Source organism: Blennius ocellaris (genome assembly GCF_963422515.1).
Source record: "Blennius ocellaris genome assembly, chromosome: 14".
Taxonomy (NCBI): Eukaryota; Metazoa; Chordata; class Actinopteri; order Blenniiformes; family Blenniidae; genus Blennius; species Blennius ocellaris.
Genome location: NC_137663.1, coordinates 2,172,791 through 2,196,997, shown reverse-complemented (window position 1 = coordinate 2,196,997; position 24,207 = coordinate 2,172,791). Strand labels below are relative to the sequence as shown.

The window sequence follows — 24,207 nt, the reverse complement described above, 5'->3', positions numbered from 1 at the left end:
TTCTTGTGAGGAGGGGGAAGGAGAAGCGGGTTCAATCCTGAAGGAGGGCCCGCCCCGGACATTCCAGCTGGTGAGGGAGCTCTCGGGCTCCCCTGCTGTTGGCCTCCAGTGTTGCACCTTGGAGGGGGGAGATCCGGGGGGGGGATCACGTGACGAACTTTTCCAGTCCTGACCATGTGGTCTCTTTGTTCTCAAAATGTGGTCCCCCCTTCCCCCTTCCATGAGGTTGAGTGGCCCAACACAGTTCTATCATAGCATCAGGTTTAGCTAATCTCAAGTAATTCCCAGTTGTTGTTACCACTTCCTTGGTTTCCTTAAAGAAGGAGTTCGGTTCTTGTCCTCACTGGAGGGAAGCTTGTGTCTTCTCCTGTAGTTAGCACCTCCTGCTAACTGTGGTTGCTGGTTCTGCAGGCTGAGGAGAAGAAGATGAAGTTGATGTTTCAGGAGTCCTTCTTTGCAGCTCCTGGTTGTTCCTTTTGTCCAGACTGAGGAGCTGGTCGCTCAGGTCTGTGATGGTTTTCCTACTGGTTGAGGAAAACACAAAGAAGTTCTGTGAGGCGTCGTTTCCCTGGTCCGTCCTGGAGGAACTGGTTGGTTTTCCCTGGTTGACGGGAGATCAGACTCTGAGTGCTGGTCTCTGGATCAGGGGAAGGTCTGACCCTCGTGGTCGTGTCAGCAGAGGAGTTGAGGAGTGAAGGCCCTGGTTGCAGACCTCTGGTGTTAGCTGTATGCTGATGCTGGATGAGCTCCTCCAGCAACCTACCTCCTCTATTGAAGAACAGGAGCAAAATCCTTTTGTGAGTGGAGCTGTTCAGATGCAGCTCCTCCTTGGTGTTCACCAGGGAAGACTCGGGGCAAGACTCTCTTGAGGAGTCTCTTCCAAAGGCTTTTGGTGAAGGTTGGGGATTCAAAGGTGTCAAATCCTAAGAGCTTCACCCAATCGGTAACTGGCTGAGTGCATGGGGGAAGTGTCTTTTGAGCAGAAAGCGGGGGAGGATTTGCATGGGCCTGCCATGGCAAAATGTCCCCCCCACTGGGTGTGATGGTCAATCACATCCCTGGGTCCAAATTCATATGCCATGACTGTATCATGACAAATGAAAATTGTCTTTCCCTAGAAATGAACAAAGTTTTTGTGGTGTTGTGAGATCCCAACAGCAGAAACAGAAGACAACTAAAACAAACTTCTTCAATCTAAAAATGAGAAAAAAGTGTTCTGGACCTCGAACATCCGCAGGAAAACATTTTGAACATTTTACAAATAAAAGACAAGAAAACAATAATGCTAGTACTAATACTAACATGAGGAAAATTATATTAATAATCATAACAATAGCAACAATAATATCAATAATAATAAAATGTAATAATTTTCTGTCTGAAAAGCAAGAAGCAACTTGCTGATCCAGCAAGAAGCATATGAAACATTGCTGATGATAAATTGATCTTTTCCGATCTGATCTTTGAGCTCAGCAGCAGATCAAACCATTATTTGCAGGTTTTGTAGAAACGACTACTCACGCTCTGTCACACACGTCCAAGCGACCATTGTAGCCTTCCACCACATTAGTATGTTTTTAGCTTACACAATGAAAATAAAACTGGGGATGTCATTTGAATTGTGTTTTGACATTTAGACACAGCTGAAAACATTGATTCTTAACGTTGTCCTTTGAAGTTTCTTTAATTGGCTCTTTTGAAAAATCAGCCGCAGTTTCAGTGGAAGACAATTGATGTTTTTCAAGGGTGCAGTGGCGTTCGGAACAACCTCGGTCAGATTCATGTTAACACTGAGGTTTTCTTCTACTAAGGAAACTGACTTTGTTTAGCTGACAACACATTTCTTCTCCCTCAGAATCCAGATTCACTGGTTTTCAGAGTTTGGGTCAAATATTCAAAGAATCCAGGTCTAATGTCCAGAATTCTGGTTTTGGGGTCTGGATCTGGACTCTGAATCTGGACACTGGGTCTGGACTCTGGAGTCCAGCTGTGGCTTTAGAGGTAAAACAGAAAGAGTTATGATCAGTCTTAAATCATCTTGGTTTAGTCAAAGAATCCTGAGCTCCTGTGTTGAAGGATCTGGGTCTACATTAGAGAGTCTTAGTCCCCCTCCAGAAAAGCAAAAAACATATTTTTTCTCCCTCTTGTTCTTAAAAAGTTTCCCATCCAAAGACACCATTAAAACTACTCAAAAGGATGTAGTACATATGCAGGGCCTATAGCTGGCGCTGTAATACTGCCAGAGAAAAACACAAAAAACTAATAAGAAGACACGGAACGTTAAAAACAATTGTCACATTGGAGAAATCCACCATGTGGCATTATTAAAGCGACGAGCATCAGTAGCTTCTGCAGCTCCACCTGGAGCAGAGGTCCGTTTCACGAAGCAGGTTTATCGATTACCCCAGGTTAATTAACACCGAGTTGAGGGAAATGTGGGGTTTTCCGTTTCACGACGGGAGGTAACTCCAACCAGAGGAAGCGGGGTGACTCAAGCCTGTTTCACGAAGCGGTGTAACGTCAACTCCCGGTCAGTTACCGGGGCAACAGACGCTCTAGAACTAACCTGGTCGGGAGCAGGTTTTTGTCAGTGAACCTGGAGTTTTGCTCTGGCTCCGCCCCCTTTCAGACGGACACGGGATTTCATTTCCTCATTCAGCGGGGGAGTTTTGGTGAAACAGTTCTGCAGTGCCTTATTCCCAAGGCAAATTAGACGTCAACTTTATTCCCTCAATATGGAATGTGCTTTTGATAATGATCCGATTGATGAAGGCGCAGCGTTACTTCGCCCAGAATTTAATATTCGCAGATAATATTCCACCACCACCATCACCACCACCACCACCATCACCACCACCACCACCAAATAAAGACATGATGCACAATTCATTTGGTCTTTTTTAATTCCTACAAATACAAGAGCTAGTTTAGTTAATGTAGTTAGTAGTTAGCATAATTCACCTGGGACTGTACACCCACCCTTAACGTGTGCTCCAGTAGTTCAATTTACACATCTGCATTTCCTTAGCAGTGTTTTCCATCTTCTGGAGCAGGTGGAGTCTATAGATCTGTTTTACAGATAACTGGGAAGACATAAGGAGGACATTCAATTATTACAGTTGGACATGAATTCCACAGAATGAACCTCTGGTGTTTACTGAACATCTGTCTGATCGTGTCAGTCCTTGCAGTGGATGTTGAGGTACCCTCCTGCTGCTGCCCAGCCAGGCCCTGTTAAAAATAATGTGTCAATACTTCAGTGTAGACAAAATATCACTCTTTATTCCACCACAATGTTTCAGAAATGTAAACGGGATGAGAACTATCATACCTCTATAGGCCTTTGTGGATCCTCCTCTGTAAAGGCAGCAGACAGGGTTTCCTCGTACTCTTCATCCTACATGAATATGTTTCAGTATATTTAAACTACCATTTAGCAAGATCTTTGGAGTGTTGCCTACTTACAAGGTCTGTTGTGGCATGAGGGGGTCCAGCAGGCAGAGAGCACCATCACAATCTGTTGGGTGACAAAAAAAAGACATGATGGGGAAATAAAGATGAACAAAAGGAGGCTTAAAGAGATATATAGGCCTCGGCATATTATATGTTATGAAGGAAGTGGTATCTTGAGGGGTGAGCTCTGAAGAGGAGCTCCTCCAGGGATTCCCTCAGCCACTGGCCTCCCAACATTCTGGCTTAGGGCTCCTCTGCCTCTGTTAAAGGTGGAGGTGCTGGGCCACCACCCGTTTTACATCTGCCTTCTTTCTGTTGGCTGAGTAAAAGTCTGCGTTAGTTTAGCCTTAGTTATTTGACAGCACATGATATGGGTGAGAAGACATTTATGTGTTTGAAAACAGCATTATGTTGGAATAAAACACCTCACAGTCAAATGGCCACTTGATATTTACTGTACAATGTCACACATGATCGAAATTACGTTAAGAAATGTATTGATTAACAATTAAATTAGCAGCGGTCTTACCCGATTGGACAATGTTTTTATATTTCACTTTCAGCTGCTGCCAAGAGGCTTCTCCCCCGCGGAATTGCACCTAAAAGAAATAAATTAATAAGCTCCCATCAAGTAGTATTCCCTTGCAATAATATTGTGATGACAAAGACGTTTGAACTTACGCATTCACTTGAGCAGCAATCTTCTTCCACGCCGCCTCCCTCTCTTTAACAGCCGCTGCGCTGTTGCATTTTTTTAAATTTTTTTTAAAATATGTTCATATTCGCCATATGATGGGATCAATACTTCCTGCTCCACTGGCGTAAAAAACTCCGCCCTCCGCATCTCAGTTGTCATGGTGACTGGTTGAATCAGGGCTCCATTGATGCGGTCTTTTTAGAGTCGTGGTGCACGCGCTTGACTCCAGGTGAAACTACTCTGAGTTCATCAAACTGATCAAAATCCGGCGTTGTGGAACCGAAAACTCAGCGTTTTCTGTCTCAGTGTAACTCAACTCAGAGCTCGGGGTTAAGCTCATGGCTTCTTAAACCTGCTTCGTGAAACGGACCTCAGCTCGTCCGCAATGTTGTTGTTCAGTGATGTCATGGAGAGAGTCACAAGGTTATAGGTCAAGAAGCGGAGCCATGACATCAGTGTTTTCAGCTAATGTGCATCTTGTCAGTCCACACATCAAACCTGAGGCCGTGTTTTCAAATTTCTCCACTCGGGAAGCTGTTTTTAAAAAGAAAAGCTTTTCATGCTCATAAAACGCCATGTGGATGATCGAACAAAACCAATGGCTACATAAAACGGCATTGTCGTGTCTATGTCAGGTCAATGTTGTAGGTAATATGCAAAGTATCATGGTCTAACTTTTTTTTTTTTATTATTGTTTTTATACACAGAAAATACAAACATAAACAAACCCCCTCACCCCACCCCATCAGACAGCTCATTACTATTTAGACAAATAGAAAAAAACAAATAGATGCAAAATATAGTCCAGTTCACCAGAACAGTAATAAAGAGCAACCAGTCATCAAGAGGCCGTTAAAATCTGTGTCCAAATTTGAGAGTTGCAGCGGGAGATTTTATTCCATTCCAAAAACTGTCTCTCCCTCAATAGCAGATTTCTCAGATCCGCAGGTATATAATTTCGGAAAGGTGTCCAAACTGTTACAAATATTTCATCTTTAACCTTTGCCGCAGCTTATAGTCTTTCATGGGGGAGGATATTAAAGATCTCCATGTACCAGATAGTAACACTGGGAGCGTTTTGACACAGTACTATAGTATACACTTCCAAGCAACTAAAAGTAGTTTTTCCAACAGATTATATTGTGATGTGGAGAGATGTAGATCTCTAGATGGAAGGCCTAGAAGGAAAACCCCAGGGTCTTTATTCATTTTCTTTTTAAATACACTGATTTCTTTTGAGATTAGTGACCAAAATCTCTAAATTAATTTGCATTCCCAGAAGTAGTGGAAATAAATCTCCCTTTCCAAGTTGCATTTAGTGCATAGAGGTGATATGGAGTGGTCAATCTTATTTAAGATGACAGGAGTTATAATGCAGCCTGTGAAGTGTCTGGTACTGAGTTTCTCTTAGCCAATTACAACTCATTACGGATGTGATCAGGCATATGGATGCTTGCCAATCATCCTCAATATATTGATTGTTTAAGTCTTTTTCCCATTTTTGAGAGATGTCTGGAAGATGTGTAATAGAAGGCCCAAAAAGTGCATAAAAGTATGCTATACATTGTTTTCTGTTGTTCCAGAAATCTCTCAGCATCGCTATAAGAGACGTCTGCAACGGAAGAAGTGATCTGTGACGACACAAAATGCCTAATCTGTAGATGACCCCAAAAAATATCTTTGGGAATATTGAATGTATCCTGCAATTGGTGATTTACCTTTCAGTAAATCACCAATTACATGAGTTCCCTTGTCCCTCCATGAGAGGTGAGTCGACACCTGTAGGAAAGTCAGGATTTTGAGTTACAGGAGAAAGAAGGGACTTCACATTTCTCCTTCCAAAGTATTTGGCTATATCACGCCATATCCTTATGCTATTGTAAATAATAATATTGTGTTCCCAGAATATGAGTCCGTAACAGAAAAGTGAAGAAAAAAAAAAGAAGAAAGAATTAAGCGACCATTTAAATACCAGTCACACAGGAAGTGTGAAACTAAACAACAACTGACGAGGAGCAGACACACACACACGCACACAAGCACACACACACACACACACACACACACACAAGCACACGCACACACACACACACACACACACACACACACACACGCACACACACACACACGCACACACGCACACACACACACACACACGCACACAAGCACACACACACACACACACACACACACACACACACAAGCACACACACACACACACACACACGCAGGAGCTTGCAATCGTTTCCAGCCATTAACCTCTGTAGGTTAGGAGGACATTAGCAAAAAACATTATATCATTCTTGTAATTATGCAACACAAAGTTTGACAAGTCATCAAGCCATCTAATTGGAGTGCGGCCGTATTGCTGTGACGCATGGACACTAAACAAAATGTGAAGGTGGCGCTGAAGGTGAGGACGACATTTGGAAGTGAAGCATTTATTTGCTCTACGTCAGTTTGAACTCCAGAGTGTGGAGCAATCGGCCCTCCGAAATGTCCTGGAAAATTCAATGAAATACTGCATGAATAACAAAAGTCATGTTATTTCATGAGTTACTTACTCAGAATCACCACCTATAGGCCTGACATATGTACTACATCATTTTGAGTATTTTTTATAGTGCCATGTGAATCGGGTGGGGGGATGGGGGGTATGGTTGTGGCCCATTGTGGATAGAAGTCTAAAAAAAAGTGAAACGGCCTGCACAGATGATTTGGCTAAGAACAAGAGTTACATACAATTATACTGCCAGGTCTCAGCCAGAAGCAACAAACCAGAAAAGTATTGACGGCGGTCATGTGGAAACAGCGTCTGACTGGAAGGACAAGGCTGTTGGTTTCTTCCTACGGCCTCCTGACCGCTGTTTGAAATTCGTTGGAGAAATGATGATCTTTGAAAGGCTGTCACAATCCTTGAGACGCCCGGAACAGCTTGAAGCGACGCTCGGGTGAGCACGAGACGAGAGAGCAGCTCAGATCGTGTACAGGGACGTGCTTCATCTCCATTCTTTAATGTTCGGGTATTTTTCTCTCAGTGATGGACAGGCAGCCACTGACGTGAAGTCAAGACGCACTCAAACAAACAGTACAAAGTACTTTGTTCCAAAATTGCCTTGTCATGGAGCTTTATGATCTTCAGTGTGACAATAAAGCTATTGTCTGTTCCCAGCTGGAGTGACGGGCCTCTGTCAGCTCAAGACACCTATGTTTTTTTTCATTTTGTTTCCCCTGCAGGTGGAGTCTCCGTTGGCGGTGGACGCCGTGCTGGGAGAGGCGGCATTTGCGGTCATGGACGATAAGGTCTCCATCACAGACCTGCGAATCCATGCTGTGTCAGGCCTGACTCTGTCGCTGCAGCCCAGCCCGGGGAACAGCCACACCATGGTGGCCAAGGCCAGCGGCCTGCAGACACTGAGCGCACTCAAACAGGTCGGTCACCACTTCCTGTTCACACTTCATATCCAGACAGGGTCTGGGAGGGGCTTCATCTTCTCTTTTTCATTTATTCAATGCTATTTTTCCAAATATCATCTTCCAAATACAGTGTAATTATAGGAAACTGCAAATAGCAGGTGTAGATCTTTTTCTTCATTCTTCAATAACTTACCAAAGCATTTTAATTCACTAATTAATGAACAGCTACAAATAATCTCTATCTCACGCATCGTTGAAATTTCTTACTTTCATCTTCTAAAATTGTGTTGGAAGACAAAGTTCACCACACTAAAATATTGACTTTGATATGTGATTTTTCATCAAATATGTCTGTTCCACCAATACATTTGTGCTTGTTTTTAGTAAATTGGCTTTTTAAGTGTGTTTTTTTTGTGTGTGTATTTTATATGTAATTTGAAAGTATTTTTTATTCTCGGCAGATGCTAAGTTTTCTTCATGGACGGTAATACTAATTGCAGCTACTGTGTTAATGCTGATGGTACTTTCAGAAGATTTAGCTCAAGATGAATTAACTATATTTTTATATAACGAAGTAGTTGCAGGGTTAGAACAGCTATTGCTAAAGCTGGTTGTACACCGGAAGAGTAAGCAGAAAACTAATCTAGAAATGTTTTTTTCATGGAAACCATGCCATACACATACTATTACAGACAGGACGCTGTCCAATGTTAATGCCTTTTGCCTCCAGAAGAAAAGAAGAAATGTTGTCCTCTTTCATGTCTGAAGCCACTGTAAATATTTACAGTGTGTTTTATTCTGCAAACCTCACATACGCATAATCTTAGTAATACGCAAATCTTCAGGTTACTCTGCAAACTCCATATTTATGAAAGCTGTGTGTGTGTGTGTGTGTGTGTGTGTGTGTGTGTGTGTGTGTGTGTGTGTGTGTGTGTGTGTGTGTGTGTGTGTGTGTGTGTGTGTGTGTGTGTGTGTGTGTGTGTGTGTGTGTGTGTGTGTGTGTGTGTGTGTGTGCGCGCGCGCACGCACACACCCTATACCCGAGTAAATAATGAGCGCTTGCAGTTAATGCTATTTTCTTCCAAAGCACGGCATCCTCTAACTCCACCCACCCCCCCCCCCCCCCCCCCACCCCCCCACCCCACACACACACACACACACACACACACACACACCCCAAGTTAAGCAATAAGCTGTTTTATTTCAGCAGAAATGTCTGAGTGTTGTGGAAAGTATCTGATTTAGATGGCCGACAGTGGAGCTGAGGTAAACACCGTCTTTCTGAAGACTTCGTCCTAATTGGGTACTCGCTCAAAAAGTAACCCAGTGTATCAGTGATTGTGCTTGCTTGTCTTGTTCTTGCACCAAACGTACATTCCTGCAGTTTTTCATCATAGAAAAATAACAAGATTTACTTTTCATGCAGGTCGACCTTTCAAATTGCTCTCAATCTCAGCTGTATCGATCCGTTCCGTTAAGTTTTCAGAGGGGCTGTTTATACAACAATGTTTCAAGTGAATCGTTTCACGTTTCCATGTTTTGAAAATAATGTCTGTTTCCATGGAAGTGGCAGTGTTGTGAACATCAGGATACTACTGTCGGGAACATCTTTAAGGACAGTTTGGCTTTCGATGATGATCAGTATTGATCATCATCGAAAGACAGTTAATGACAGCTAAGGATTTCTAACAACAACTATTTTTTTATCTAATATCATCAGATAAGTTGGGCGCCACCTGTTTAACAGGAAATTATATCCAATTTGTTTTACAGTCCCATAAAATATATAAAACTATCAATTTTGGTAATTGTTATTAATTTAACTATTATTATCGATAGCCAAACTGCCTATGAAGTTGTTCCCAACTCGGTGCAACCAGTGTTCCCAACATAATGGTGCCCAATGTGAATGGGAGGATGAGGAGGGTAGTTGGAGGGTGGGGTTAGAAACGAGCAAAACTCCCACCAACCTAAGAAGTCGACCACATCGAGAGAGATGACAATTTTTCCTGCTTTCCACTTCTTGGCCACCATCAAATGTAATTATTGTAATGTATTAGGAGGTGCTGCCTGAGGCCAGGCCGTAAAACGCAGGCCGAACTCTCATAGGACCATCGCTGCTATTTCAAACTGTTCGATTCGTTTTTACGTCGAGAACTTTACGAATGTCCTCGATTACTCCACAAATGAGTGAAACACAGAAACTCTGGATGGGTCAAGCCAGACAATTAAGGTCTACTTGCATTTTTCTCCTTTTCTACTCCACAAACCTTCACGCAGTGTCTGAATTTTCAAACTGAGTGACTTCCATGAACAGTTTGATGCAAAGCGTCCCAAAATAATATTTAGTGATGCATAATTTATCATCAAAGCTTTTTAAGATCAGTTTACATTCACTGATATTTCTAAAATGGAGAAAGTGGTGAAAGCTCACATGGGAACGTTGATGCACATTGTGGAAATGTGAAGATTTAACACACACCACACATTCACTGAGGTCTTCAATCATCGAGCTCTCACTACAAGCTGTCTCCGCAGCTGGAAGTACTAGAGTACAATTACTTCTTTAAAAAGTAGCAGTTACTTTACCAGTTACCCTTGTTAATAATATTCATGTCTGTATTCATTTTAGTGTTGCTGTGACACATCAGTTATAATCTGTTAGTGGAAGAAGTTGTTTTATAATCTGGATGTTAGAGGGGGAAATGCTCCATTTAAAACATTCTGAGCTTTTTTCCAACACTGTGGGTGTGAATTTAAGACCATTTGTCAATGAAATAAGGTGTTATCTTTTCATGTATGCTGACAAAGAGTCTCTACTGCTTTCTGAAATTCAACAACTTCAAGAAAAAAAGCCTTGAAATTCCAAGTTTCAATTGAAATCGTTTATTTCCCCTGTTGAACAAAGGAACAATTTATATTTCAGGAACTCTTCTAAACTCCCCTTTCTCTGGTTTGTTTGTTTTTTGACAGGAGGCCAGTTTGTCTGTCTGGATGCTCTTCAGTGACAACACAGCCGCCACCCTCACGTACTTCGATCCGAAAGACTATAACCTGAACGCCTCCACACTGGATGACAAGGTGGTGTCGGTGTCCCAGGAGCCTCAGCAGCGCTGGCCTGTTGTGTTGGCCGAAGGTGAGGGGTCCGGCGAGCTGGTGCGTGTGGAGATGACTATCTGCGAGGCCTGCCAGAAGACCAAACGCAAGAGCATCATCGCATCCGCCGCCGTCTACGTTAAAGTCCGCTTCGGTCCCGAGGAGGACTCTGAGGAGGAGGTGACCACGGAGGGCGAGATGGATCTGGCGCCCGTCACCCGCCGGCCGATCGTTGATCCCAACGTCAGTGGGAGGATTTATGAGACTTCCAATGAGCAGCCTGCCAGCGTTCCCATCGACTACACCAACTTCCCCACTATCAGCAACCGAGAACCGCCGACTGAGAGCGACGAAGAGGAGGAAGATGACTTTGTGCATTCGCCTCGTAACATGACCGACCTGGAGATCGGCATGTATGCTCTGCTGGGTGTCTTCTGCCTGGCCATTTTGGTGTTCCTCATCAACTGCATTGTGTTTGTGCTGAAGTACCGACACAAGCGGATCCCCCCCGAGGGCCAGGCCAACATGGACCACTCCCACCACTGGGTGTTCCTGGGGAACGGCCAACCGCTGAGGGCCCAGTGCGACCTTTCGCCGCAGCAGGTGGAGAGCCCCAGCAACGCCCTGGAAGGCGTGCAGACCTGCTGCCACGGCGACCACCACAGCAGCGGCAGCTCACAGACCAGTGTCCAGAGCCAGGTGCACGGCCGGGGTGATGGAAGCTCGGGGGGCTCCACCAAGGAGAATGGCGAGGACGCCAATTCACCCACCTCCAAGCGCAAGAGAGTCAAGTTCACCACCTTCACCACACTGCCCACAGAGGAACTGCCCTACAACTCCATCCCCATCGCAGACGAGGAAGACATTCAGTGGGTGTGCCAAGATATGGGCTTTCAAGACCCTGAGGAACTGCACGACTACATGCGCAGAATAAAGGAAATAGCCTAAGATCAGAGGTACTTTCTAAAAAGAAGAACGTTCCTTTCTATTTTTCTCTTTTTCACCTGAGTGAAAGGTAATTTTTCACAGACTGAAAGGCCAGCTGTTGTTTTGGTTTCGTAGGGTTTATTCCATTTAGTTTGCACAGTGCTGTAATATCATACACGCTAACACAGTGAACACAGGGAAGCCAAAGACTCGAGCGGCGGAATCACCTGAGGATGCCACACATCTTGGCTGAAGCCAAAACGTTTGGTTGTGAAACTGAGCCTTGAACAGATGTGATTGTGGAGAAAAACTGACAGATAGGAGCGAAGGAACGTCTTGACGGGACTCAACAGTACTGTACTGACTCCGAACAAAGAGGCCTTTGATGAACAAATAACTGTCAAAAACTCATGAAAGCTTAAAAAAAAAGTAGTTTTTTCGCTCTTATTTTTATTTTTGCCAAAATAAGAAAAAAAACTTTAAATGGCGAAACCTTCTTCATCGTTGTTCTCAGTGTGGCACACTCATAATTTGTACTGATTCCGTACGTTTTTCTACATTTCCCAGGTGGACGAAATCAGCGCCCTGCTCCTGGTCCTGAAATCTTAATGCCTTATGAAAAACGGTCACAGTTCACTACTCATCTGAGTGTTTTCTCACTGCAGCTGGAGGCGGCGACGTGCAAACGCCAACTAGCGACACGACGGCTGCTCTCCAGCTTGAGGTCCCAACAGAAACAGAGCTTGTGCATTGTGAGGATCTCTGACAGTCTGCATGGAAAAAAAGGGTGATCTCGACGCACAATCAACAAACGCTTTTTTGTTCCCAAAATTTGTAACTGTTTATATTGTAATTATATAATCATCCATAGTCATTACTGAACTAAATATGTTACCATGCATCACGCGCATGTCGGACCTCATACATGCAGATATTCGTCTCTAGTTTATGTATATATATTAAAACCGGCCGGAAGTCGCGTCAAGAACTGGTTGAAATCTTTTATAGTCTTGTGGTGGGTCGATGGTTCCTCCTCCCACTGCTAACGTCATGATTTTTAACAAAAACTGGTCATTTGACTGTTTTGGGATTTGCTATGCATCCAAATCTTTTCACAATTTAGTTAAAACATTCTCACTCGGCACAAGATCTTCAGGCCTCTGCAGGAAACCATACCCACTGTTAGAGAACAACGGGTGCTCAGTTATTTACCAATTTATTTGCTTCAGAATGGCAGCCACCCCACGCTGTTTTCAGACACATTGTGTTATGTATGTGGTCCCTCATTAGTTCAGGACGACTAACTTCAATGTTGATGACTCAGATTGGCTTCAGTCACTCAAAATGAACAGCCTGTGTCCCGATGACTTCCTGGGAGATGGGAAGGTTACGACTTCTGAGTTAGTGGACATTCAGTAAACTAAATCTTTAAAAATATGACATTTATGGTTTTATCTTTCAAATACTAGTCACCTTGAATTTCAGTGTTGGCAACCATTTTTTAAAGATGGCCATCATTTAAAACTCAATGTTTTTCAACAACATATTGATTATTTGGTTGAAATAATGTGTTTAGACTATGAAGAAGACAAATTTGCAACTCTCAAATGTGTTGGTGCTGCTTTACAAGATGACAGAAAAGCTAATGTAAGCCCTGTTTACACAATGTTCAAAGTAAAATGCATGTGTCTTTGCATTTCCATTTCAGAAAATGTTTGCCTTTACACAGCAATGTTTTCAAAGCGATGTCCATTGCCATGGAAACTGTAGAAACACTGAAAACTAATGTTGTTAGCATGTTAGCCCACAAGTGGGTGCTGTTGTTTGTCTTTGTAATGAAACCATACACACATGCAGCAGAGAACAACAAGCTCTAAACATTAACAACAGGAGAACACGGACATTCTAGTGGACAGACCACCAAGTAGGATTACTATTACTGTCAAAATAAAGGTACCAAGTCCCAGGAGAATATGAACTGGAAGTCATGACACCATGGAGGAAACGTAGTTCTGATTGTCTCTATTATGACCGTGGAGCGCATGTTTTCCAAAAATTCCTCTTCGGGGGCCGTTCTTAAAAAGTTGTCAGCAGCTCTGAACACCACTGTCGTGTAAACGGACCCCCAAAATACTACAAAAGGTTTACATTTTTGCTTGAAAATGGTATGTAGACATGGCCATAGAACCATCCATCCATCCATCCATTTTCTGCTGCTTATCCGGGGCCGGGTCACGGAGGCAGCAGTCTCAGCAGAGTTGCCCAGACTTCCCTCACCCCAGACACTTCCTCCAGCTCTTCTGGTGGCACCCCAAGGCGTTCCCAGGCCAGCCGAGAGACATAGTCCCTCAACATAGTCCATAGAACCTAATATTATTTCTTTCATGATGTACTCTGATAACATCATTAGCTTAGCATAATGTAAGGTAATCCCTTTAGAAGCAGAATTTAATGTGTCAATTGGTTAATTTGAGATTATTTGTTTGTGATTTCTTGTCACCTAAATGCTCTGGCCCAAAAGAGGGAATTTCCCACTTCCCGGTTCCTAGCTGCATGAGATTGCGAGCAGCTTCTGAAGAGTAAAAACTTTAATGTTGCTGGTGGTAAAGGAGCTGTGACATAATACGACTGTGTTTGTGGTTGTTCAAGCGTCTAACTGAGGCTTTACACACCAATCAGTGCAGCCTGCAGACGCCACTTGACAAGTGTCATTATGAGGAAGTGTTAATTGCTACCAGTTCCATATTTACTGACGAAGCTAAAGCCCGGATCTGGACGTGTAGCAGGATGACAGCAGCTAATAGTGTTTTTAATTGCAGTTGCACTCTTCTGCAGTTCTGGTCCTGGAGTAGATAACTGGAGTTGACTGCTGAAGGTTAATGCTATTTTTGCTCTGATCTTACATAAAACGAGTTTCCTAATGAGACAAGCGTGTTAGAAAAATCACTCCATATTACATTTCTTCTCCGTTCTGTACTGTGCATCTAAGGGCTGGGATTCTTCTTTTATGTTAATTGACTGGCTGATTGTTCTTGATCCTGTGAGCAAACCAATGCTACCTGCTCCGTCTGAGGCGGTAATGACTGTCGGCTCCATTTGTCGCTCAAAACTGTCACTCAAACGGCATTTTGTTGCTATTATACCTGATGTTCAGTCCCTGTGGTGTTTGTAAAGACCTGATCTAGAATCACTCTCATCGCGGCGGCTCTGTTATGCAAATATCTGTTTCTTAAAGGACGAGTGTTGAATTAGATTAAATTCACACATCAGCGGGACACTGGGGACTTCTGTAACTCATCCAGGAAAAATCTGAGCATGCCTAGGAAAGTGTGTAAAGTTGTGGTTTTTTTGTTGGTTTTTTTTACATTTAACTGATGAAAATCAGACAGATAAACCATGTTTCTTTTGTATTGGCGTAGATAAATTACACACTAGCTGTTAGTGCTTACATAGCAAGGACCTATTTTTTTTTTTTTTTTTAATTGTTGACGCTTGTGCATATTTGCACATTTTAGTGAATAGAATAGAATTTTTTACGTTTCTGACTTGTAATGTTCCAAAATAATTGCAACGTAAAAACACAACTTATCTGAACTAAAAATACAAAAACAATGAGCTTGAAATATATGAACAAAGCCCAAGTCAGTGTTTTTTCCATTTATGTACAAACGCAGCACCAACAGACGTGAGTTGTAAATTTGTCTTGTTCACGGTCTAAAAACAATATTTAAAGTGAGCCAATAAGCAACATTTGGTGGGGGGGGGGGAGGGGGGGGGGGACGTGAACGTGCACACGTTGATTGAACTGGTGAGTTGATAACCTGCTTCGTAGGAACCTGCTATCAGGAAACTGAGAGACATCCTGGATATGTTGATCACGGTTCATAGTACAGGCCTCTGGACATTGTAGTTTTATCAACTAATTAATAACAATCCACTAGAATGTCCATGTTTTGCCATTGTTAAAGGACCCATATTTCGCTATATTTCATGTTTCACAGTCCATCCTATGCTCATGTGGGATAATAATTTGGGTGATACAGTATACAACTCTCAAAACTTGTGAAATTCTAGTTATTTCTTGGACTGAGGTGACGTCACCTCTCATGAAACGGGTGGTTCTCAGCTCCTCTGCCTCCTCCACCCTCACGGAGACTGCAGCCCAGCTCACAGCTGCTTCCTCCACCCCCTCGGTGACGTAGCCAGCAGCTCAGGCTCGTAGTTGTAGTAATGTACTTACAGATCTCTGCGCCTCGTTAGTCTTTTATTGTGGGAATAGCAGCAGGTTTCAAGATGAGCTTCTGAGTAAGTCCAGTTTCAAAGTACCGTAGTTCTGGAAGCTTCTTTGGTGAAGTGTCGCTCACAAACAAACACATTTTCTCCAGTGGACATGATGGTGAAAACACATTTTCTCCAAGTGGACATGATGGTGAAAACACATTTTCTCCAAGTGGACATGATGGTGAAAACACATTTTCTCCAAGTGGACATGATGGTGAAAACACATTTTCTCCAGTGGACATGATGGTGAAAACACATTTTCTCCAAGTGGACATGATGGTGAAAACACATTTTCTCCAAGTGGACATGAAGGTGAAAACAGCAGTTCAATGTGAAGCAGCAGAGACTGAGAGAGCACAGAGAAGAGGCTCCTTGGCACATTCGTGGGCGGGTCTTGTTTTGGTTTCTCCTCATGTCAATCTTCCTGGAGGCGGGGCTTCTCCAGCTCTGTGCTGAGTCAGCAAGGTGGTGCCCCGTCATCAACTTGAATCAACGCGTTGAGTTCTCCACCAGTTAGAACAGAGAAAGATCTCTGTGAACTCAAGCTTGAGGGAATCAATGAAAAAAACACTTTGAGGATGTATATGAACCCCAAATAGCACTTTTATCATGTTTAAAGCACAGAAAAGTCGATTTAGTGTAATATGGGACCTTTAATGTATAGAGCCTGTTGTTCTCTGTTGCATGTGTGTGCGGTTTCATTAAAAAAAACAAACAATAGAAGGAACTACTGGTTAAACATGAAAACTGCATTATTTTCATGACGTCATGTGAAACTTTTCTGAAATGAAAAAGCAAAACGGATGCATTTTCTCCTGAAACTTCGTCGTGTAAACGAGGCCTGGCTTATTTCTCTGAGACACTGGTGAAGCGCCTCCTCCCTCACGCTGAAAACGTGGCTCTAAACAGCTTCATGCAAAGTTTTCTCATATTTTCCTTCCTCATCAAGAATCCGGGTTCAAAAAAGAAAAAACAATTTTTTTTTTAATCATTTGTCTCACGTTAATGTCTTTTCTAGTTACTGCTGCTTTGTCAACATTCACATCAAAACAAATGTTTCTGGTTTTCTTTTTGCTTTCAAGCTGCAAGCAGAACCCCGGGCCTCTCACACTGTGTACATGAAGATCTTGAATTGTATGGACCCCTCCCCGCCCCTTCCTCCCATGGTGATCTGTGCGTGGCGTGCGGCTCAAAGTGCTCAGCTCAGCCGGCTGTGCCAAGTAACCACCACAGACTATAACATTGTAATGTACAGAGCACTGTTGAATTTCCTGTATTCTCTTGAAAGCAAACCCTTGTATTTTCCCGTTATATGTAAAGTACTAAAGAAAATGCAATACACGGTCTCTCTTTTTGTGTTTTTTGTCTGCGTGTTGAGTGGAAGTCAATGTGTGTTATTTAACCTTGAAGGAGTTTGGTGTTAGATTGACTCTGCAGAGGAACATTAGAGGTCATCACTGTGATGTAGCGGTCTGCACTCACTCCTCACTGTGGTCTTCTTGAACGCACACTTCCAGACACAGCAGTGGTGAAGGTGTTTGAATGAATGGATGGATCAAAACAATGAATTGACGCAAGATGCCTGATTAAATGGTGCCACATCTGTGAGGAACATGCATTTGTTGGATGAGCAGCAGAGCTGAGAGTCCAAGTTGCGTCCATCGAATAAGTGCAGATTATGCTCTACCACCTGCTCATCCCACAAATGCATCTCAGAGAAACAAACAGGATTTCAGTGAACAAAGAAAATATACCAGATATGAAAAAAATATTTATTAGATCTGTTTTAATCAGTATTACATTGAGGCAAGACTGACATGTAATGTTGTTTTATAAACAATAGTCATTATTGACTTTTTTTACTATAAAACTGAAGTTGAACATCGTTGTTTAATTTGATCCCGATTTTTATGGAATTACTTGGTCAAGTTATACAATTGTTTTCTGTTTTTGCTTTCTTTGGTTGTCACAGAAGTCAACATTTGAACCTAATTCAGTGACAACATTGAGAAAATTTTAAATAATGAAAAACTAGAAAATTCCCGCAGGAAATTTTATTGTGCCTGCCCCCTGCTGCCGAGCGAGGGCCCCTTCCTGTACTCTTGAGCCCGTGGCGGGGTCAAAAGTACGTGGAAACCATCTAATTCGCTAGTGCACCACCGATCGCAGTGCCCCCATGAGGCCACCCTCCAAATTTCAGCTCAATTGAACAAACTTTTTAGCATGCTAACAAGTGTTGATGCTGAGGCATTGAAAAGTATGCTACCTAAGATACTGTATGTGTGAGCACTATGTAGTCAACCATCATATTACTGGCCCAGCCAATCAAAGGAGCCATATGTGTTGCCAGGCAGATTGGCTGCTTCAGTCTGTGATGGCAGCCTGATTGGGTGCTGCTTGTGTGTGTTGGCATGGAGACGGATCATGAGTCACAGACAGCTGAAGCTGGTACAGATTATGAGGCTGTCTGAGGAAAGAAGGTGATGAAGCACAAACAGGTCCCAAACAACTGCTTATAGTTGGGGAACCGGGACACTTGGGTGAAAAATTCGGAAGAAGTTGAAAGACGTATGGTGTGGTTTTCGTGTCCTCACGATGTTCCGTCTCCGAGTGAGGACTTGAGACAAATAACTCAACTTTTGGCTGTGAGGCGGATAATGTCTCCCCAAACTACATTGGCGCGGATGAGAGGAAATCCTGCGCTTGCTGTCAATTAAGCCCTGTGGAGGGAGAACTGTGTCTCTCTGTCATGTCCATTGTGTTTACAGTTTGTATTATGATGAATGCTGTTAAAATATTTGCTTGTTTTTATATTTTTGTGCAAACACTTTAGTCTTGTTAAAACTTACAATCACCAACACTGTTGGGTGCAGGAGGCTTCATGCGTCTTGTTACAGGTTCGTCACGTCACTAAACTGAGTGCCAAACAAGGTTTTTTTTGCCAGTTTGTGTAAATGAGCTTCTTGCGGAGAAAAAAGAAAAAAATTGTAGGTCAATAACTGAATGCTTAACCTGCTCAGACCAAGTCATGTTCTCCATAACAAGTCAGAGCTTTGCCTCCTGACCAATCGGATCTCTTGGAAAATGACCTGCCCCTTCTTAAATGATGGTGATTGGTGCATGGGTTCAGGGCTGAGCTGTCGCAGAGAGGAGGAGATCAATTAATTCAGAACAATCTTTTTAACATAAAATAAATCCTGGTCACGGAGGCGTTGAAGGATGTTTTTGTTCTTGACTTGTTCCAAGTCTGTTTTTATCCACGAGGGTTGATGTGGAATAATGAGGTTAATGATCTCGCCTGACAGAAATGCAGAAACATGAATTCATGGAACGCAGAAGTACTCATGCTATCGCGGTGATTAATTAATATTCCAACACAAAACACTCAAACAGGAGAAACTGCCTCAAAACAACCAGATGGAAAATCAAAACAAAAAGAAGAGCAGTCAGAAGTTCATCCCAACATGTTTCTGCTGTAATAAGTACAGTGCCATCAGTTTCATAAAGTGCCATCAGTTTATGAAAAGATATATAAACTCACCAAGTCACACATTACCAAATCAGGAATGTTCTGGTTTTGAACGCAGCAGCAGTGTTGCCATTAGCTGCTCGATGTGTTTGAATTCTTCATAATCTCAGAGGATTTCTGTGTGATTGGTCAGACGCTGCAAAATGTGAACATGCACACATAGGTCTGGTTGAACCAGTGAGTTGAGAACCTGCTTGGTGATCAGGAAACACAGGGACCTGGATATGTTCATCCCAGTTCGTAGTACTGGCCTTTGGTGTGAACAATGTTATTTCAGAAAAAGTACACAGGTAATATTTTTGTAAATACCTTGCAGCCATGTGTGAACGTGGCCTGAATCTTTCAATCTGTGGGAATCTGAGGGTCCAGTAGTGGTCCTGGTGTTCCGGCTTGGAGCCGGTGTGTGGAGTTCTGAAACCCAAAAGCAGACCAGGAGGCAGAGCAGGTGCAATTAGCAATACTTTATTTATATTGCAAGACCTGGGCGATGAGGGAACGGAGACTCTGGGATGCAGAGTGCACAGGCTAGGGGACTGCAGCAGGGAGGCACGCTGCACCAGGAGGAGGTGCGCTGAGGACAAATGGAGTGAGGAGCCGAGAGCACACAAGGAGCACAGCGAGGAGCGCTGCACAGCGAGGTGGGGTGGCCGAGGACGCGAGAAGCAGGGAGTCGTGGAGCGCATGGGAAGAGCTGGTGACTCGGAACAGAGACACAATCTTCTGGCACAGGATCCGCCTCACTGCAGGGCTTAAGAGGTGGGAGCACTCAATTAGCTAATTACCTGCAGGACTGTCAGTGAGGGAGGATCCGGTGCTGGAGCGAGGTGTGAATCCTCACACCTGGAGGGTCTCCATCATTGATGTTCTTCATCCTGCATGTTTCACGTCTCCCTGCTTCAACAAACCTGAATCTATTGATCTTCGTGAAACATGTAAAAAGCTCAATAACGAGCCCCTGATAGGTGTGTAGCAGTTGAGAGAGACATAAAACCTCCAGGACCAGCATTAGACCCCCCATCCACCCTGAAGAACTGCCAGAACTGGAAGATTTCATTGACGACCATGAGAACGTGAGACATGAACACCTCCCATCTGAAACAGAAGCCGTCGGACGTCAGCAAACCTGCTGACAGTGTGAGGTGAGTGTGTTCATATTCATCAACCAAGATTAATCTCTCCACTCAATGAAGTGAAAAACAGAAACAAAGAATAATATTAAAGCAACTCCCAAGACCTCCATTTCATGATTAAATCCATTAAAACGCTCAGTGTGGCAAGTCGCAGCAACTGACAGTTTGCTGTCCTCACGACACGTGTCTCCTGTGTTGCCAGACAGCCAGCGAACCATTAAAGAAAAACTCCACACACAAGGCTTGCTTTTCTTGTTTAGTGGAGAATTCTTGCACAATAAATCGTAAATTGTGCTTATGTGTATGTGGTAACTGCAACATACAGAAAAGAAAGGAGCAGTCACCATCAACACCTTTACAGGCATGCTAAACACAAATAACTTGCTACACATTATAATACAAAAGAAACTGCAAACCATAAATTAACAACTTAAAGTAACATTTAGGAATATTTCTGACCTCTAATTAAGTACTTCTGTCACACAAATACTTACAAAGATGAAAATTTCCCAAGGCTCAATCATTTAGAGCGACACAGGGAATTCATAAGAGTTCCTCCAGCCTCATGTCTGCCACTAGGTATAGCTTCCACCAAGTGCAAGGACAACAAAGATCCTCTATGAGCGAGTGAGCACTCACTGCTGTAACACACCCCGATCCTCTCTGGAGGAGATGTATCACTCTGATCATTTTTTCCACACACATTTTATTATACTTTTTTCACGAATGTGGAAAACTGTTTTCTGTTCTTCAGTGACGGCCGGAGGTTCAGAAAGATGAAACTGAGACTCAAGGCTTAAGATGCAGAGTGGAATTTATTCAGACATAAAGCCGGAGCGCTCCCACACCTGACAGACAAAGACACATTCCCCAAACCATCCTCACACACACACAGGCATGCACAATCTGACCCCCCCGACAAACTTTCCCCCTTGTATATAAAGTTGTTTCCCTGTAATCTCATCCTCCGAGGCCAGTTGCTGGCGCCACCAGTAAAAACAACGTTGATTAATGGGCTCAAATCTAACAACAACGTAACCGGCCTGGGGGGCAGTGACCTGGCAGATGGCGCAACTATCAGTGAATACGTAGGCCCGAAATCAAACAGATCTTAGCTATTCTACAACAAATCCCTCCTTTTTGATCGTGAGATCAACACTACTACCAATACACATACAAGATGGAGACTTTAGCATATAAGATGGAATAATGCATTCACATTCACACTTACAACATTCATGATGACATCACATTTTGCTCTGGCAAAACACACTCTTTGTTGCATCTCATTTTTCTTTCTTTGCTTTGAATTTTAATGGTCACACAAACTCCCCCTTGACTCGCAGCCCCTCCGAGGTACATAAACCAGCCCTTCCAACACAACTATACACATAAGAATGTGCAGATGTTTACCAAATCAGTTGGAAAGTCACAGAGAATGCACCCTAGAGACTTTGAGCCGAGGATCCAGCCCAAACCTCTCCTTCCCCTCGGCCAATTCGGGAAAGGAGTAAAAGAGCTGGTCCCCTTGCACCTATGTGTGACCCAGAGAAATGGAGTACAAAGTTACCAAGTCATACAATGTAATGCATGAGTCCATTGAAATCATCAAAGTGACAATACAATTGTAACACTTGCATATCAATGCCATCATCTGAAACATGTCAATCCGTAATCTGTACAGGAGTAATACTGATTAAGGTATCAAACATACAAAGTAATAAACTCTTTTTAACAATGCCGGAGCAGCAATGGGTTTTCTTTTTTTTGTATAAGGAAATATAATGAATCTTTATTGAAAATCACAGCATCAAAGAAAACAGTAGATATTTAAGGCACATTCCCGTTGAGATCCCTCCTTTTCGGTTGTATTTTGCACCAAACCCCAAAAGACAGTGATATTGACTACCTGAGATCTTGAGCATGGAGTATATATATATCTATATCTGCCAAGATGGCGCCGTCCTAGCGGCAGCCTGTTGCAGCAGCTCCTGGTCTATTTTCATTACGTTTGTATTTATTACTATTTTTTTGCACTGTCCTGCGCATCTGCGCATCTTCGTATCTTGCAAAGCACAACGGCAAGATGCTTTTCCAACAGTTTGGACACTTTTTCTTCTTTTTAATTGCACTCGGGTCTCTTGGGATCACTGGGAGTCATGCCTGCAACACCGCCGGCATTGTTTACACTCGCGACCAGCTGATGGCCCTCAGGCGCCCGACCCTCTTGGCCGGAGAGAGACCCGCCGTACCGGAGGAGCTAAAGAGGAGACGGCGAGGATGCACAGCGGGGCTTAAACGGAAGGTGAAAAAGAGACGGTTTAAGCCACACATCCCCGCAGTCATCACGGGAAACGTACGCTCTCTGGCAAACAAAATGGACGAACTGGAAGCGCTCGTCAGGATGCAGAGGGAGAACAGAGAGTCCAGTATGATGTGCTTCACGGAGACGTGGCTGCACGAGCAGATACCGGAGTCTAACGTCACCATTCCCGGCTTCCAGACGGTCCGAGCGGACAGAGACACCACAGCGACCGGTAAGAAGAAAGGAGGGGGGCTCGCCGTGCTCGTAAACAACAGGTGGTGTCACCCGGAGCACGTCACCATTAAAGAGAGAGTCTGCAGCCGGGACGCCGTCGGACTTCGTCCTTATTATCTGCCGAGGGAGTTTACCTGTGTCATCGTCATCACTGTTTATATTCCTCCATCTGGTAATGCTGAAGCAGCGTGCGATACCATCCACACTGTGACTGCTAGACTGCAAACCAAACACCCCGGGGCCTTCATCATCATCACAGGTGACTTCAACCATGCTTCTCTCTCATCCACTCTCCCTACCTTCTACCAGTTTGTGACATGCACCACCCGTGGACATAAGACTTTGGACCTGCTGTATGCAAATGCTAAGGATGCGTACAGCTCCACTGCCCTGCCACCACTGGGCAGGTCAGACCACAACCTAGTCCTGCTCTCATCATCATGCCAGCCTGTGGTTCAGCAGCACCCAGTCACAGTGAGGACGGTGAGGAAATGGTCTCCTGAGGCCATGGAGACACTGCGTGGAGCGCTGGAGGCCACAGACTGGGATGCTCTGTATGAGCCACATGGCGAAGACATCGATGGCCTGACTGACTGTGTCTCTGAGTACATTGGGTTCTGCATAGACAATACCATCCCCACTAAAGAGGTCCGCTGCTACCCCAACAACAAACCGTAGGGAACCAGCGACCTGAAGGCCCTTCTGAATGAGAAGAAGAAGGCCTTCAGATCTGGGGACAGAGCAGAACTCAAACGGGTACAAAGGGAACTGAAGCGCAGCATCAGGGAGAGCAAGGACAACTTCAGACGAAAAGTGGAACACAAACTGGAGGAAAACAACAGCAGGGACGTCTGGAGTGGGATGAGAGAGATCACCGGCTTCCAGCGGAGAGGTGGGACTGCAGCTGAGGGGGAGGAACGATGCGCCAACGAGTTGAACACATTCTTCCATAGGTTCAACTCCAACACCTCCACGCCCGGCGGCCCCTCTACTGCTCCTACTAGCTACAACCCCCCACCCCACCCCACCACCCCCTGCCATACACCACCCCCATCACCCCTATCACCTCCCTGCCCCCTGTTGTAATCCACCACAGACCTTTTCACACCTCCCACCAACTGGACATCCTCCCAGCCAC

General features: G+C 43.9%; 1 protein-coding gene across 1 annotated transcript in view; it reads left to right on the top strand.

Moving 5' to 3' along the window:
• The window catches only part of tmem132e (transmembrane protein 132E), a gene marked incomplete at both ends in the record, with an annotated part of 248,486 nt that extends 236,875 nt beyond the window's left edge, over window positions 1-11,611 (top strand). Inside the window, 2 exons of the mRNA XM_080508218.1 lie at window positions 7,388-7,582; window positions 10,541-11,611. Coding sequence (XP_080364344.1) covers window positions 7,388-7,582; window positions 10,541-11,611 — 1,266 coding nt within the window. The remainder of the gene's footprint in view (window positions 1-7,387; window positions 7,583-10,540) is intronic.
• Window positions 11,612-24,207: the final 12,596 nt, after the last annotated feature.